General features: G+C 53.2%; 5 protein-coding genes across 5 annotated transcripts; 3 read left to right on the plus strand and 2 right to left on the minus strand.

Moving 5' to 3' along the window:
* Nucleotides 1-45: 45 nt before the first annotated feature.
* On the minus strand, nt 46-2,414 carry TRP1 (bifunctional tryptophan synthase trp1; the record flags this gene model as incomplete). The annotated part of the gene is made up of 2 exons (XM_003842277.1): nt 46-2,038; nt 2,095-2,414. 2 exons carry the CDS (start codon nt 2,412-2,414, stop codon nt 46-48), a joined length of 2,313 nt encoding a protein of 770 aa, XP_003842325.1.
* A 97-nt stretch (nt 2,415-2,511) lies between these two features.
* IAQ61_007537 (uncharacterized protein) lies at nt 2,512-2,853 on the minus strand (the record flags this gene model as incomplete). Its single annotated transcript, XM_066097621.1, has 2 exons — nt 2,512-2,722; nt 2,780-2,853. The coding sequence occupies 2 exons, from the start codon at nt 2,851-2,853 to the stop codon at nt 2,512-2,514; spliced, it is 285 nt and encodes a 94-aa protein (XP_065952118.1).
* Nucleotides 2,854-3,215: 362 nt separating this feature from the next.
* On the plus strand, nt 3,216-9,087 carry IAQ61_007538 (uncharacterized protein; the record flags this gene model as incomplete). Its single annotated transcript, XM_066097622.1, has 3 exons — nt 3,216-3,280; nt 3,350-8,742; nt 9,068-9,087. The coding sequence occupies 3 exons, from the start codon at nt 3,216-3,218 to the stop codon at nt 9,085-9,087; spliced, it is 5,478 nt and encodes a 1,825-aa protein (XP_065952119.1).
* Nucleotides 9,088-9,733: 646 nt separating this feature from the next.
* On the plus strand, nt 9,734-11,089 carry IAQ61_007539 (uncharacterized protein; the record flags this gene model as incomplete). The annotated part of the gene is made up of 3 exons (XM_066097623.1): nt 9,734-9,859; nt 9,950-10,651; nt 10,748-11,089. 3 exons carry the CDS (start codon nt 9,734-9,736, stop codon nt 11,087-11,089), a joined length of 1,170 nt encoding a protein of 389 aa, XP_065952120.1.
* A 1,603-nt stretch (nt 11,090-12,692) lies between these two features.
* Nucleotides 12,693-15,129, plus strand: GEL1_2 (beta-glucanosyltransferase). Its single transcript, XM_003842273.2, has 3 exons — nt 12,693-13,167; nt 13,229-13,889; nt 13,938-15,129. The coding sequence occupies exons 1-3, from the start codon at nt 13,065-13,067 to the stop codon at nt 14,533-14,535; spliced, it is 1,362 nt and encodes a 453-aa protein (XP_003842321.1). The 5' UTR covers nt 12,693-13,064; the 3' UTR covers nt 14,536-15,129.
* Nucleotides 15,130-15,177: the final 48 nt, after the last annotated feature.

Here is a 15,177-nt window from a genome sequence, read left to right on the forward strand (position 1 = left end):
GCTATTCATACTGAACATCACCCTTCATGCTCATAGTCACATCCCTCAACCCTTCACAGCCTTGACAAACCCCCTAATCTTCTCCAAACTCTGTTCGCCATCCTCTTCAACCCCACTACTCACATCTACACACGCCACCCTCCCTCTGAACTCGCCCATCTCCTCCAACACAGCGCCCACATTCTCTGGATTCAATCCACCTGCCAAGATAATCAAGAGTCCCTGGTCCCGCGCCAGCACCTTTTTGACCTCGCCTAGATCCAACTTTGTCCCACTGCCGCCCGATCCGGCGTCCAAAAGTGGAAGCGCATGGAACCCTCTGGCCCCGATCCCATGATCCGCAGGGTTGAAAGCGCGCAGCACGGGAACAGGAATGAGATTGGCCCACTCGATCGGCTCCTGGCCATGCAACTGGACGACATCGAGGTCAAGGAGGCGTTGTTGCTGAAGAATGTATTCGAGACTCTGGTTGCGGAATACACCTACCAAGAGGGCGCGGTCATGCGTACTGAGCAGCCTTGAAGCACCGTGGTCAAAGAAATCGATTCCGTGCTTGACGTCTGCCATCAGCGATGACTTGGAGATGACGGGTTTCCTAGTACGATGCACGGTTTCGGAGATGGCGAGGGCGGTGGATGCGGAGACTGTGCGTTTGAGACCAGGAGCGAGAATCATCCCTATGAAGTCTGCGCCGGATTCGATGGCTGTGCGTGCAGCTTCTGCACTTCGAGTACCACATATTTTTACCATTGGCGCTGTAGGTGCGTCTATGGAGGTTGATGATTGTGTGGAAGAACCGCCGAGAAGTTCAGCGATGAATGATGCAGTGTTTGAGGCGCGCATCAAGGCTTCGCCCACGAGTACAGCGCCGACGCCAGACTGGATATAAGGCTCGACATCTGTAGGACCCGCGATACCGCTAAGAGCGCAGAGGATGGTCTCTTTGGGAACCATGTTGATGAGGCGGTTGGTAGTCTCCATGTCGACTTCGAAGTTTACCAAGTTGCGGTTGTTAACGCCAATGACTTGTGCTCCGAGTTTGACTGCAATTTCGGTTTCATCTGCATTTTGCACTTCAACTAGGGGCTCCATGCCGAGGGAACGCGAGTAATCGAATAGGCGCTGGAGAACAGACTCTTCTAGCATCTTGACAATTAGCAGGACGGTGTCTGCGCCCGCGAGACGGGCTTCGAGGATCTGGTATTCGTCGAAGATGAACTCTTTGCGAAGGATAGCGGGGCGATTGGGCATGCCTGAGAGGCTTTGACGCACAGCCTTCAGGTCATCAATGCTGCCTTTGAACCATTCGGGTTCGGTAAGGACGGAAATCGTACTTGCGCCGGCTTTTGCGTAGGTTCTTGCTTGAGCGGGGGCGCATGCGCTGAGTGAGATGACGCCTTTGGAAGGAGAGGCGCGCTTTATTTCGGCCATCAGTGAGAGTTTGAAAGGCGATTGCTTAAGACGCTTGGGGAAATCGATCTGAGGAGGTGCCAAGTTGAGGTCGTATGCGGCTTGGAGGTCCTCGAAGCGCTGTGACGGTATCTTCTTTTGTTCAGCAACGGCTGCCCTGCGGTGTTCGTAGATTTTTTCTAGAATCGACGTCTGCTTGTCCTTCTTTGCATCCCCGTTCATGCCATTAGCTGCTGCTAGGGCTCCAGTCTCCTTTAATATCCTCTCATTCTCCGCCCAGGTACCACCTTGCATGCGCAAAAAGTTGCGCATCATCGTGCGTCCATCCTCGGTCAGGATGCTCTCTGGGTGAAACTGCACACCCTCCACAACGTACTCCTTGTGGCGGACGCCCATGATGACTTCCCTGACCTTGGCATCGGGATTTGCAGGTATGGTGGCTGTGACTTCGAGACAGTCGGGAAGTGATCCGTGGGTACCGGCGAGCGAATGGTACCTTGTAACGGGGACATTCTGGGCGACACCTGCAAATACCCCTTTGCCATCGTGCTTGAGGGGTGAAGTCTTGCCATGTAGGATTTGTCCCGTGACATCGACCGTGCCACCGTAGCTGTAGAAGATGCACTGTCTACTTTCATGTTAGCTCCGGGTGTCTTTGGTCAATTGGAGTCGAAATAGACTCACTCTCCCATGCAAACACCCAGAATGGGAATCTTGCCACTGTAATGCTTGATGGCTGCATTGCTAATGCCAGCGTCCCTCTCCGGGTGTCCTGGGCCCGGACTGATGACCAACTGAGTGGGGTTCTTCGCAATCAACTCATCGAGGGTGATTTCATCGTTGCGGTAAACTGTGACCGTAGCGCCTTCGAATACGAGGTACTGGTATACATTCCAGGTGAATGAGTCGTAGTTATCAATGAGAATGACATTGGAGGCGGTTGGTATGGGTGGAGACAGGTCGGGGTTCCTGGGCGAGTGGTCGATCAGTGTAGGGGAAGCCATTGTGTGGCTGTTGGGTATTATTGCCCTCGCAGCTCGATGACAGTGGCCTCTGGTATTATGCGCCGGAGCAGTGTACAGAGGAGCACTCTTTCCACCGTTACTGAGGGGTGACTCGAAGTTGGAGTTCGAAGAGCGCTTTGTTCAAGACAGGCGGGAGCAGCAGCACTTGCAGATTTGTTCGGGTGGCCTCTGTATAAATGGCCACAGCGTGTAGGTAGGGTGGGGGAAGGTAAGGAGGTGTGGAGAGGAGAAAGCAAGCAAAGTGTGATGGTTCATGGCGGCGGGGTGAGTCAATCGACACGGCGAGACTACTGTACGTCAGCTAAGTTACTCCACTGAGAGGTTGAAAGTGCGGAGTTAATTACGGAGGTGCTGCACAACGGCCAACCACCAGAATCTCCGATGAGGTGGGACAACAGCATCCAGAGACTGTATGCATTGAGGCATGACAAGATTCTGCACCAAGTAAACTGTAATGCAAGTCTCGAAAGGAAAGAAATGAAAAATGAAAACTGACTACCTTTTTGTCTGTCAAACAGACTGAAGATGGACTTTGAACAGCTCGCATTGCTTGACCGTGCGTGGACACGCCTGGTGTCAAGCCACCGCTAGTGACGCCACAATTGGACTAGCGACGCCACAGCCCTGTCTTTCAACGCGACTTCCCTGGTCAACGATGCCAAACACAAGACATTCACTCCTCTCTACGCTCCCACGCCCACACACCCACACCCACACCCACACAACGCCTCTATGGCCTTTGGATAGCCCAAGCCCATACCAGCGCACTGCAGCGCCACCATGGCCCCGATCCAGCCCCCCGAGCTCGACCTGGCCAAATGCTTCACCGGCGAACAGCAGCTAGTGTATGTTGTTTACCTGTAGAAGAAGAAAAAAAAAACTGTCTTTTGATCGTCAGGTTGACTTTTGGCCAGCACCTGGGATATTGCCTACCGCGCCCTCTGCGACCCCGAAACCGCATCGAGGAGTGACGCCCTGCGCGCGTTCCTCACCTCCCCGGCCAATGTCGAGACGCTCAGCCGACCATGGAAGCCCTTCCCAGACCCGTCAACGCAGGAGAAGAACCAATTCGACTCCAAGACAGCTCCAATCAACGTCACACCTGCGCCCAACGCACATTACGACATCGAAGAAATCAAGCGCGACAGCCTGTGGCTCTCCAAAGAGGCGCAAATCTCAGAGTATGCCGCCCTGCAGATTGTAGTCCAGGAATGGCAAGGTCGCTCTGCCACCCAGCTGCTAAGTGGCCTCACCGAAGAAGAGGCGCTGAGCGTTCAGGACGCTGCAGGAATGGCCAATCTAGGTGCATCCACCTTCATGCCCAACTCATCTATCCTCACTAGGCCGCTGGCCTCGCGGAACAACGAGCTCAAGGCAGACCATCTCCGCCAGCTGCGCATCATTGCAACCTACCACTCCACCTGTGCTTCCATCATCCGTGTCAGCCAACTCCTCGTCTCGTGGGGGTCGGCCTCGCAATTGCGCAGTCACACTAGCTATGGCAACAATTACATGAGCGTGGGCGCTGGCTGGATCGAAGAGCTCGGACAGGCCGTAGCCACGAGACAAAATGGCGCTTCCACAGATTCGGGCGCAAAAGCGCTCGATGAATGTCTCAAGGCCGTGGTCAAGAGGGCCGACTCGTTAGACAGTGGTTGCGACTTTGCAGTCGACCCGTCCATATGGGAAACCGTCTCAGAGTACTGGGTAGTCGCGCAGACCACAGAACTGCTCCATCTTTTGCATCTCGCCTTCGTTCATGCCGACTTAATTGTCAAAGGGTTTGTTCCTGCCGTCACTGTCGAAGATTGGCTCACAGCTTTTGCCGGCCGTGGCTTTTTCCGTGACTTTCCTGTCGTCAGTCCCCGACAGGCACCTCTCATCCCGGTCATACAGGTCTTGGTTTCTTTGGTATCCCTAGCTATTCTTAAAACCAACGTCATTGTCGACGATCTTTCATCCGGAGATTACAAACACTGGGACCCGTCCTGTTACGCTCTCAATACAGGTATTGTCGAGAGCATAACAAACATTTTTGCACAGGCCTTGATGCTAGAACACAGTCCTGCTACGCCTGCCATTCTTGCCTGGAGTGTGCTGACCTTTGTACTCTGTCAGCGAGCGACTGAGGAGGAACAGGAGCGTGAGCGCCTACTTGAATTCAGTCAACCCTCCCAGGATCCCATGCCTTCCCCCTCGGCGCTCGAGGAGTGTGCCTCGGCCGTCCGTGGAATGAGCGATCCGGATCTGTTTAACGACAGGCCGCCATATGAGGCAATGATTCTAGCAACCTTGGCCCTGGATGTGTTCGCTATCGTCACCCAGTTCACCGAGATCGGTGTGCCTGCTTTCGGAACCGACATAGACCGTGTCTCCCGGGATCGACTTCGACTCTTGTACCTTCAATTGATGAGGATTACGCTAGGAAACAATGTGGTTAGCTACTCTGATGTTTTGGTTGCGAGCACATGCACAATCCTTGCTGGGGAAAAGACATTTCGCAACTGGGTAGATTCCGATCCTTCTCAGCAGTCAGATCCGGTCGTAGCATACTTCCTCGAAGACGAGGATGTTTTGAGACCTGCGCTTCTCGACTATTCCCGCTTGCGATACCCCTACGAGACGGAGCCCTTCTTGCAGTTCTGCAGTGTTCTGACCCGAGGCGACAAAACTTTGCAGAATGGGATGCCGACATTCGTTGAGAAGCTTACAAACGCAAATCGGCTGATGCAAGCTATACCGCCAGGGTTTACGGGCTACAAATTGACTCGTGAAGAAGAGAACAAGGATTGGGTCGTTCTCACAGAAGATCTCTCTCTGTTCATGCCCAAGCCAGCATCGAGCATTGGCAATCAAGGCCGCTTGCTTCTGTCAAGCACATCAACACAAAGCGAGGAAACCATGAGAATAGCGGCAGGGACCGAAGGGATCAGGCTAGATGGAGGCAAACAACCAGAAGTCGCGATATGGTACCACCAACATGCCACATTGCCCTACCTATGCCAGCTGCTGTCTACCTATCCAATTGGAAGTCAGACCGTCGAGAGCTTCTCACAACTACCGGCGCCTCGGGAGATTGTCAGCGAGATCATCGGATTCTTTGCAGATTTGCTGCACTCATCTCTGCGATCCTCCGAGGGAATCTGCTCAGATGAGTTATTAGAGCACCTCGACATCAATCCTGACAGAAGTCGAGATACCCTCAGTATCATGCTTGCCATATTCGAGGAAGAACTGTTGTATCTTGCAAAGGAACCAAATAACGAGGCCTCATTGGAGCTCCTGGTCAAGTGCACACACTTCCTGGAAGCCATGGTCATCATCACTCCGCACAGAGTATGGCCTTGGCTGGCTAGGAGCCGTTTGCTCGAAGGTGATGGTAGCGGAAGTCTAGCTACGATTTTGATTGGTACAGAGATGGTGCTCGGCCGTTATGACTTCCTCATTGGATGCATCAGGATTTACAAAGGCCTTGTGAAGGATGCCGTCGAGCGTTCTGTTTCTCGCAAAGTCCCCACAAAAGCACTCAGTCGATTCAATGCACCAGCACCTTCAGAAAGCGGCACTTCCGACAAGATTATAAGCACTGTTCTCTTCACCTTTGGCAGGACGTTGGCAAGCATATACGAGACCTCGCTGAGCTGGAAATACTCACAGCCCGAGCACCGCCCAGAAATTAACATTGCGATTTGCGAGATTTTCACCACGATACTCAAGTTCGCGTACGGCGTAGATGATGCACCCCAACTCTCCGTCAAGCTCACAAAGTCCATCGCACCGATTGCTGAGTATCTCACCCAGCTATACACTACCCCATCAAACAGCGATGTCCTCACCAATCCTATCTTATCGGCCTTGGTGATTGGTGTCAGTACTGATGACATGACACTGCTTACTAGCTCAAGTGCTTTGTGGACCCGACAAACGCGCACCACGTTGATTTTCTCTGACATACTTGTCAGAATTTCCATATTACTAAACAAGCCTTGGACACATCTCGAACAGCAGCTGTTCAAGGCGACACCTCTTCTAGCACGCTTGTACGCGACGAGCGACGCTTGGAAATCACAGGTTGTGTTACTTTTGGAGGCGCTTGTTCGTGGCGCTGTTCGTGTCATTGAACCGCGCGATTCTGAGATGGCCGGGCAGGATGCCACTCGGACAGTCCGTAAACAGAAAGAACATCAAGAACCACCTTCACTTTTAGGTCACTTGGGACCACGAACCGCAAAGAACTTCCTGAGTGTTTTGTCTCAGTTAGACGAGCCTCTGCGGATTGTAGACATTCAGATCAATGTGTGGAATCTGTTGTCTGCTGTGGTGACATGTAAACAGCAGTGGTTCTCGTTATATCTTCTTACTGGTAGCACTCCGCGCGAGTCTCTACGCACCAAGTCTGACGCAGCTTCAAGTACGAGGAACCAGGCACTGCTTACACGCGCCCTTGATTCGATTTCTGGTCTAGTACTACCGGAGAAGGAGGCCTCCAATATCTCGTGGCCACTATACACGGCCATGCTTGAGTTCGTCTCGTCAGCACAAAACAACTGGTCATGGGCAATGGGCGATCTTCGCGATCGCAAAGACCTCGTCCAGAAGTTGCTCGGCTTTCTGAAATGGATGGCAAGGCAGCCCAAGAACTTACGGACCAATAACGAGATCCTGGAGCGCTCATACCAGAACAGATTCGCATCTCTGGCTTGCGAAGTCATATCCATGTACCTCCACAGCTCACGACAGGTAGGAGATATCACGGTTCTCAAATCTGTGGTACCAAGTCTTGAATATTTAGAGGAGAACGCTTTGGACCTGCCAACGTACAACTCGTCTTTGCACAGCTATTTGCAGAAGAATCTCGAGAAGCAGTATCCTGGTGTTTCCCTTGCGAACCTCAAACGCACAACACTGTATCCCGAGGTCTTCGGTAAGGCCTTCTTTTACGATCCAGAGCTCGGACAACGACTCTTGAGCTTTGATAGCAAATGGTTGGGGCCAAAAGAAGGGACCGGCATTGCCAGCGACCTCGAGAAAGCCAACTTCAACCTCGGTTTGGTAGAATCGCAAATACTCCTGCTCCAAGGGTGGAAGCTGCTTGCCCTTGAATTGAGTTGTGTCGTTAGCAAGGATGAGCGTCTGGTGAAGGTGCTGAACGGCGTCATAACAAAATGCATGCTCGCCAACACACAAACCAACCTTCCGGAAGCTCTCTTCGGTCAGCTCATGATTGTCCGCGCCGACCTCGCCTTTGCTCTTCTCAAGAAACTTGTCGACGCTAAAGTGTCGTCGGCAGAAACACGAAAACTGCTCACGCCTGTCTGGAACGCGATCCGGGCCACTACGGCAGACTTTGACAGCGTCTTCTCTAGCGACAGTGTCTACTACTATCGCTCCCTGCTTCGCATCCTTTACCTCGTCCTACACTTCCACCTCGTCTCCGACAACGACGACAGTGAAGAAACAAACTTACGCTCAAGTTTCCGCGGTACAGTGCCCGCAAGTCACAACACATATACCGAATCTATTTCGACTCTGCTCCTTGAAATTCTAACAGACACGGTCGCCAGGGGCTTCCGCAGTCTGGCGAACCAACTCCATGCCGAGCCGTCCTCGGTCTTACCAGCAGATTTCGCCTTGTTGACCGCGCTGTTGCAACGTATCCTCGCAATCCCAGAAATGAGCAAGTGGCAGTCTCAAGCTGCGCTGTTGTTTGCAAATCACAACACGACCCGTTATGCGACATCCCTCTTCTCCTGGGCTGACAAGCTCACCGTCAATCACAACGGCGTGCAAGACCCTGTGTATGGAGAACTCAGTATCTTATTCCTCCTCAGCCTCTCTTCTATTCCTGCGCTTGCCGAAACCATGGCTGTAGATGGTGTACTCTCCCAACTCAACACGGCCAATATCACATGCTACTTCCGGCGGGCGGGGGGCATGGGACCGTTCGATACGCCAGCACGCATGCACAGTATCTGGACGAAGGGCGTGTTACCGCTCTGTCTAAACTTGCTGCTGAGCGTCGGACCGCCCATTGCGGCAGAGATATCGTCCTTTGTTAACCAATTTCCTGAACAATTACTGCGCGCATCCTCGAGCATCAATAGCAGCGCGTCATCGCGGGCGGCCCACGCCAAAATCACGTTTGGAACTGTGTCGGAAATCCACTCGTTGGCCCTCTTGGCTACGATTATCGAGGATGTAAGGCGGCAGGGCCCGAAGCTAGGGATCCAGAGCAATGAGGTTGCGCCACTGGAATGGGATGTCGAGCCTGTGAAGGAGGATTTGGAGGCGTGGTTGGGGAGGAGGGGTGCGTTGGGCGAGAGGATTGTGCCGGTTGATGAGAGGGAGATGGAGATGATGGGGAGGAGGGGGGTGGATGGTGGGGGTGAGTTGGAAGACAGGGTTTGGGGGGAGTTGGAGGGTGCGGCGCAGGTGTTGGGAGTGGGTAGAGGGAAGTAAAAGGGCGGGATGTGTAGAAGATGGGTTGTGTTGTTTTGGGGTTTGGGGGAGCATGAGGGTGGGGGGAGAGAGGGTGTTGGACTTGAGATACGAGGTGGTTTTCCCAAACAAGATTTTATTTTCTGCACAGGTCAGAGTCGAGATGAAATTTATCTAATACCCCCCAATTTCAGACGTATACCTGATTTTATGATGGGTATTGTCTCTTGGTTTCGAAAGGAATCGAGGAAAAAAGAAACGACGACGTTTGCGAGCGAGGCTGACGGGGCTGGGCGTGCGTAGGTTCTCGGTAACCGGTCTGCGGTGTCACGTGTGGGGTTTTACTTGTACAGCATTCGGGCGGACTGGTACTGGTACGTACAGTTTTTATGGTATTACAGTTGGTTGTATGGAATCTAGAGAAGCTCAGTAGATGTCCACGTAGATGTGTACCTACCGACTGGACCTAGAGTTGTAAGACATGGGCTCGGGTTGGGGTTCGGTTGGGGTACTTGGTTTGGCTACTTGGTTTCCTTACTCACCCACTGGGCGTTTACTTGGTTTGCTGCCTGGTTGGTTTTGTTTGCCGCTCACGGGGGCTCGCTTGCTCGGCTGATTTGCAGGTCCAAGGCGCAAAGTTCCCTCGCTCGCGCATTCGTTCATTCGTTTGTTCGCTCGCTCGTTCGCCCGTCCGCTCGCATCGCCTTACTCTGTCAGCGAGGTAGCAGCGCGATTCCGTAGCTTCCGCTCAAGACACTGCACTTGCAAGCTCCACAGCTGCGCGGTACCATCGCCCTCACCTTGTCAACCCATTCCGCACCAGCAGTACCACCACCGCCACCACCACAACCACGCCCGCTATGTCGCAACAGTACAATGCTTATGGAGGCAATCCCTACGGCCAGAATGAGGGCGGATACGCAGGCCAACAGTCGAATCCATATGGCGGTGCCGGTTATGGCTCCTCCAACCCGTACGGCGGCGGTGTAAGTAGCGCTCCGACCCCGACCAACAGCCATTGCCCTGCGCGAATCTTCATCCAAACTCCAAGACGGTCCACTAATCGAAGATGGCAGTATGACGAGCAGCTCAACCCCCCCGCGCCGCTGCAGCAAGCCGACTCCAACTACTCCCAGCCGTCGCAATACTCGCAGGGCGGCGCAGCCTTGAGCCAGCACAACAGTCACGCCCAACAAACTACGCAAAATGTCCCCCACACCGATGTGCCCATGTCCAACCTGCACGGCGCCAACAGCAACAACAACAACAACAACAACAACGGCGCCGCTGCAGTCGGCAACAGCTACGGCGGCCCCGAACAGCAGCACGGCGCGCGACCCCTCCGCCAAGAAGACTTTCTTGCGCGCGTCTCGGGCGCAAAAGAGCGCATCAATCAACTCACGTCGGACATCCAAGCCATCTCCACCATCCACCAGCGCATGCTGTCCTCGCCCGACAACCGCTCGTCCACGGAGCTCGAAGCCATTGTGACGCAGACGCAGATCCGCAACACGCAGATCAAGGATGAAATCAAGTTCCTGGAGCGCGACGCCGCGCGCGACCCCGGCAACAGCCTCAAGCAGAGCCAGGTCAAGAATCTCAAGAGCACGTTTAAGAAGCAATTGGAGGATTTCCAGAGGGAGGAGGCGGATTACAGTAAGCGGTACCGCGAGGCCATTGGCCGGCAATACCGGATCATCAATCCCGAGGCGACCGAGGAGGAAGTGCTCGAGGCGCAGAATAGTGATTGGGGCGACGAAGGCATCTTCACCCAAGCCGTACGTTTGTTTCCCCCTCTTGCCCGCTAGCTTACACCACCCAGCCCCACCAATCGTATATTCCACACCCAACAACCTACTAACCAACCCATCTAGCTCAAATCCAACCGCTCCGGCCAAGCCTCGAGCGTCCTCGGCGCCGTCCGCGCCCGCCACAACGACATCCAACGCATCGAGAAGACCATGTCAGAACTAGCCTTGCTCTTCACCCAACTCAACGAACAGGTCGTCTACCAAGAAGCCCAGGTCGTCCAGGCCGAGGAGCAAACGACGCAGGTCAAGGCCGACACGGAAAAGGCCAATGTCCAGCTCAACGAGGGCATCAAGAGCGCGCGGCGGGCTCGCAAGTTGAAGTGGTGGACGCTGTTTGTCGTCTTGGCGATTCTGGCGATTCTGGCGCTGGTGTTGGGGATTTATTTTGGGGCGGTGAAGAAGTGAGGGGGTTGGGGTGGGGTGGGGTGGGAGAAGTTGCCGATGCAAGAGTGGATGCGCGAGAGTGCATGGCCTTTTTTTTTGGGGGGGGGGAAAGGGTTCATACGTATGATGTTGCCGATGTGTTTGCATGCATGGTCATCCATGTTGTTTTTCCTCTCTTTTATCCCCCCCATGTCTCAAAGATAGTACGCGAATAACGATAATACTGGATTTCTAGGAAGAAATTATAACTTTTGTTTCTTTTTTACTTGGTGCTCTTGGGGCGAATTGTTTGGTTGGAGGGGTGGAGGGGGGAGGGCGTGAGGGCATAATGGTACGAGGGTATGATGGTCCCTGGGCTTGGGGTGTGACAGTATGACAGTACAGCAGACTCAGAATAGCATAGAGTAGTATACTTCCGCAACTCCCCACTCTACACCCACCCTTCTAGAGTAAACCCAACTAACACCGAGCTCGAGACCGTAGACTCGAACGCTTGGTAGACTTTTTACTGTCTTGTGTATTGTGTTTTGTTTTTCACAATTCATACACGAGCGCATATTGCGTACGTGTACATGTGGTGGGAGGAGGAGGTGGTGGATTGGTGTTTAGGGAGGCTGGAGGTGGGTTGGTTAGAGGGGAGGTAGGGGGGTTGGGAGAGGGAAGAGGGATGTGGATGTGGATGTGGATGTGATGTACAGAGTACAGTGGAGTAGACTTGGCAGGTGTGTTGAAATGAACATGGATGATACCTGGCTTGCTTTTGTGAGACTGTCTTCTTTTTGGTATTGAGTGGAACTTGTGTGGTCATGCTCTGCGGCGGTTAGTTATTCAGTCGTTGTTGGGCTTTCGTCTTGGATAGGAAATAGCGTGGTGATGTAAGCATCCAGTAGTGTCAATCACCCTTTCTTGGTCTCTCTGTACCGCAAAAACACGGAGAAGATTTGTTCATGCGGCTTTGTATCAGGATTGGCACTTGTCAAGATGGATACAAACAGAATACAAGCAGACCGGGTTTACTTTGAAACAAAGCAGTCAAGTCATCAGGTCAATAGAACTGACGTAACCTCGCGCCAGAGATAGAAATGGCCGTTTGGCCACCCAATAAACCAATGGAGCCTCGAGGCCCAATACGAGTGCATGCCAAAATTAGAATGTGAGGATCGTATTCTTTCCCTCTTCTCCCTCCCTGGGCTTACTAGCTACCAGGGAGTTAATACTTCAAGGCCACACACAGTAAGCCAAGCTAGGGAGGATGGTATGACCCTTTCCACATCAAATCAATCTCACATGCAATCCCCCCCCCCCATAATGTCGACAGCCCACAACAAAACAGCCAACACTGCAACCACTGGCTGATTTCGATCAGCGCAACGGTCCCACCAGCAGCGCGCGTTGGAGAATGGATTGTCGGGCTGAACGCGCGTTTCAGCAGCGGGATGACGCACGCTAGACAAGCATGCGGCGATTGCTTGGCTCCACAGCTTGTTCGGCCCACAGTCGGAGAGTGGCAGCGGGTTGGGGCTTGCGTGGTCTTGGTGGAGGGCTTGTCACAGGGGGGGATCGACTGCTTGGTTGTGCTTGCATCGTGTTGACGAGCACTAGCAGGGATGCGGGGCAAGAGCATTCCGCCACCACCCCAGACCTCCTGCCATTCAAACAAGCAGCCCCTACTCGCTCCTTCTCCTTCTTCTTCTTCTCCCTGGAAACCGCAATCTTTTTCTTGTCTTCTCTCTCTCTCTCTCTCTCTCTCTCTCTCTCTCTCTCTCCCCCTCTCCCCTTTCTCCCTTTTATCACAGCCCACATCACAGTTTGAAGGGCCGTCTCTCTACTTGTTCCAATCCATCACCCTTTTCACACACTCGTTTTCTGCCCTCTTCAGGCACTGTGCCTGCTTTTTCGATACCCACAACAGTCGTTTGGCACCCTACCTACTTCAACAACACGCCCGTTTCTACTTGACTATCCAACTATCCTCACTCCAACACCGCTCCACATCATGAAGGCCGCAGCATTTGCAGCTGCCCTCGTGGCATCCGTCACTGCGACACCCTCCGCTGTCCAGAAGCGCGCCATCACACCGGTGACTGTCAAGGGAAATGGTACATCTCCCCCCTAATTCAACCCCCTCACTCTTCGATCGTGACTGACCCACTCCTCAAGCATTCTTTGCTGGCAAGGAACGCTTCTACATTCGTGGTGTTGATTACCAGCCTGGCGGCGCTTCTGACGCCAAAGATCCCATTGCTGATGTGGATGGCTGCAAGCGTGACATTGAAAAGTTCAAGGACCTTGGTATCAACACGGTCCGCATCTACACGGTCGACAACTCGGCCAACCACGACGAGTGCATGAACGCTCTGGCTGACGCGGGCATCTACCTCGCTCTCGACTTGAACACCCCCAAGTATTCAATTAATCGTGCCGACCCCCAAATGTCGTACAACAAGGTCTATCTGCAGAGCGTTTTCGCTACCGTCGAAATGTTTGCCAAGTACGACAACACCCTCCTCTTCTTCTCCGCCAACGAGGTTATCAACGACGACAAGACGACCAACTGCGCTCCCTACGTCAAGGCTGTCACTCGTGACATCAAGTCTTACATGAACGCCCGTGGCCTCCGAAAGATTCCTGTTGGTTACTCTGCCGCTGATGTCGAGTCGAACCGCTACGAAATGGCCGCCTACATGAACTGCGGTCCTGATGCGGCTCGCAGCGACTTCTTCGGTTTCAACGACTATTCGTGGTGCGACCCTTCGTCCTACACCACCTCTGGTTGGGACCAAAAGGTGGAAAAGTTCAAGAACTACAGCATCCCCATTTTGTAAGTCATGCCTGTACCCTTACCCGCCACCTGGTCTAACAACCATAGCCTGTCCGAGTATGGCTGCAACAAGAACGAGCGCAAGTTTGAAGAGGTCAAGAGCTTGTACAGCACCGACATGACTGGCGTCTACTCTGGCGGTCTCGTCTATGAATACTCCCAGGAAGACTCCAACTACGGTCTCGTCGAGATCAAAGGCAACTCGGTCACGGAGCGCAGCGACTACAAGGCCCTCAAGTCTGCTTTCGCAGGGACCAAGAACCCCAGCGGCGACGGGGGCTACAAGTCTGACGGTGGTCCCTCGGAGTGCCCTCCCCAGTCCAAGACGTGGGAAGTGACCATGAAGCCTGACCAGCTCCCCGCCCTTCCCGAAGGTGCCAAGGAACTATTCAACAAGGGTGCTGGTGACGGTCCTGGCCTCTCTGGCTCTGGCTCCCAGACTGCTGGATCCTCGTCCACTGATCTTGCCGGTGCTGCAGACGGTGCTGTCACAAGCGGTGCAAATGAAGGTGGCGATGCTAGCTCCCCCTCGGCCTCCAAGAGCGCTGCTTCCAGCACCCGTCCCGGTGAACTCTCCCTGGGACCATTTGTTTGCGGCGTAGTCGTTTTGATCTCCACTCTTTTCGGTGGAGCTCTCGTCGGGTAAAAGCGCAATCTCGGACATGTATGCTCACTTGACAACGTTGTGTTGTTGGAAGAAGGAGAGGAACAAGGAGAAGAAGAGTTCCAGCTGCATGTAATGCAACGACCCAGTGCGGGCAACGTTAACTGGGAACCCTTTTGTTTCATTTTGAACAATTACAACTTGTGGATTTTCTCGTAGAAGGCATAGTTTCTACTGTTTGTTTTTGGTGTATGCAAGACAACAACTTTGCAGCAGAGTGAGTGGCTGGGGTTCAACTTGGCGCTCTTCCGCCCCTTTGATCTCTTGGACTCTTTTCTCTTTGAGGTGGCATGTGGATACTTTGCTTTGTTGGTGGTACTGGGTAGTGAGTATGTATATATGAGGAGAATTATTGAGTATGTGGGAATTGGTTATGACTATGTGAGAGTTGATGATTGAAAACGTGAGGATTGGTTACTGATTGTGTGAGAATTGATGATTGAATCCGGGAGGATTGGTTTGTTACTGTGCTGGTTAGGGATGTAGTTGGTTGGTTGATGGCTGGATAGATGGATGGATCCTTGTAGATTTCATGGGTGAGAATTCTGCATTATGGTGGTGGAGCAAGGAGAGAGGGATAGATTGCACTTGTAGACTTGAGACTGGATACCTGTCTATATACAT

Source organism: Plenodomus lingam (genome assembly GCF_022343315.1).
Source record: "Plenodomus lingam strain CAN1 chromosome Unknown contig_3, whole genome shotgun sequence".
Classification (NCBI taxonomy): domain Eukaryota; kingdom Fungi; phylum Ascomycota; class Dothideomycetes; order Pleosporales; family Leptosphaeriaceae; genus Plenodomus; species Plenodomus lingam.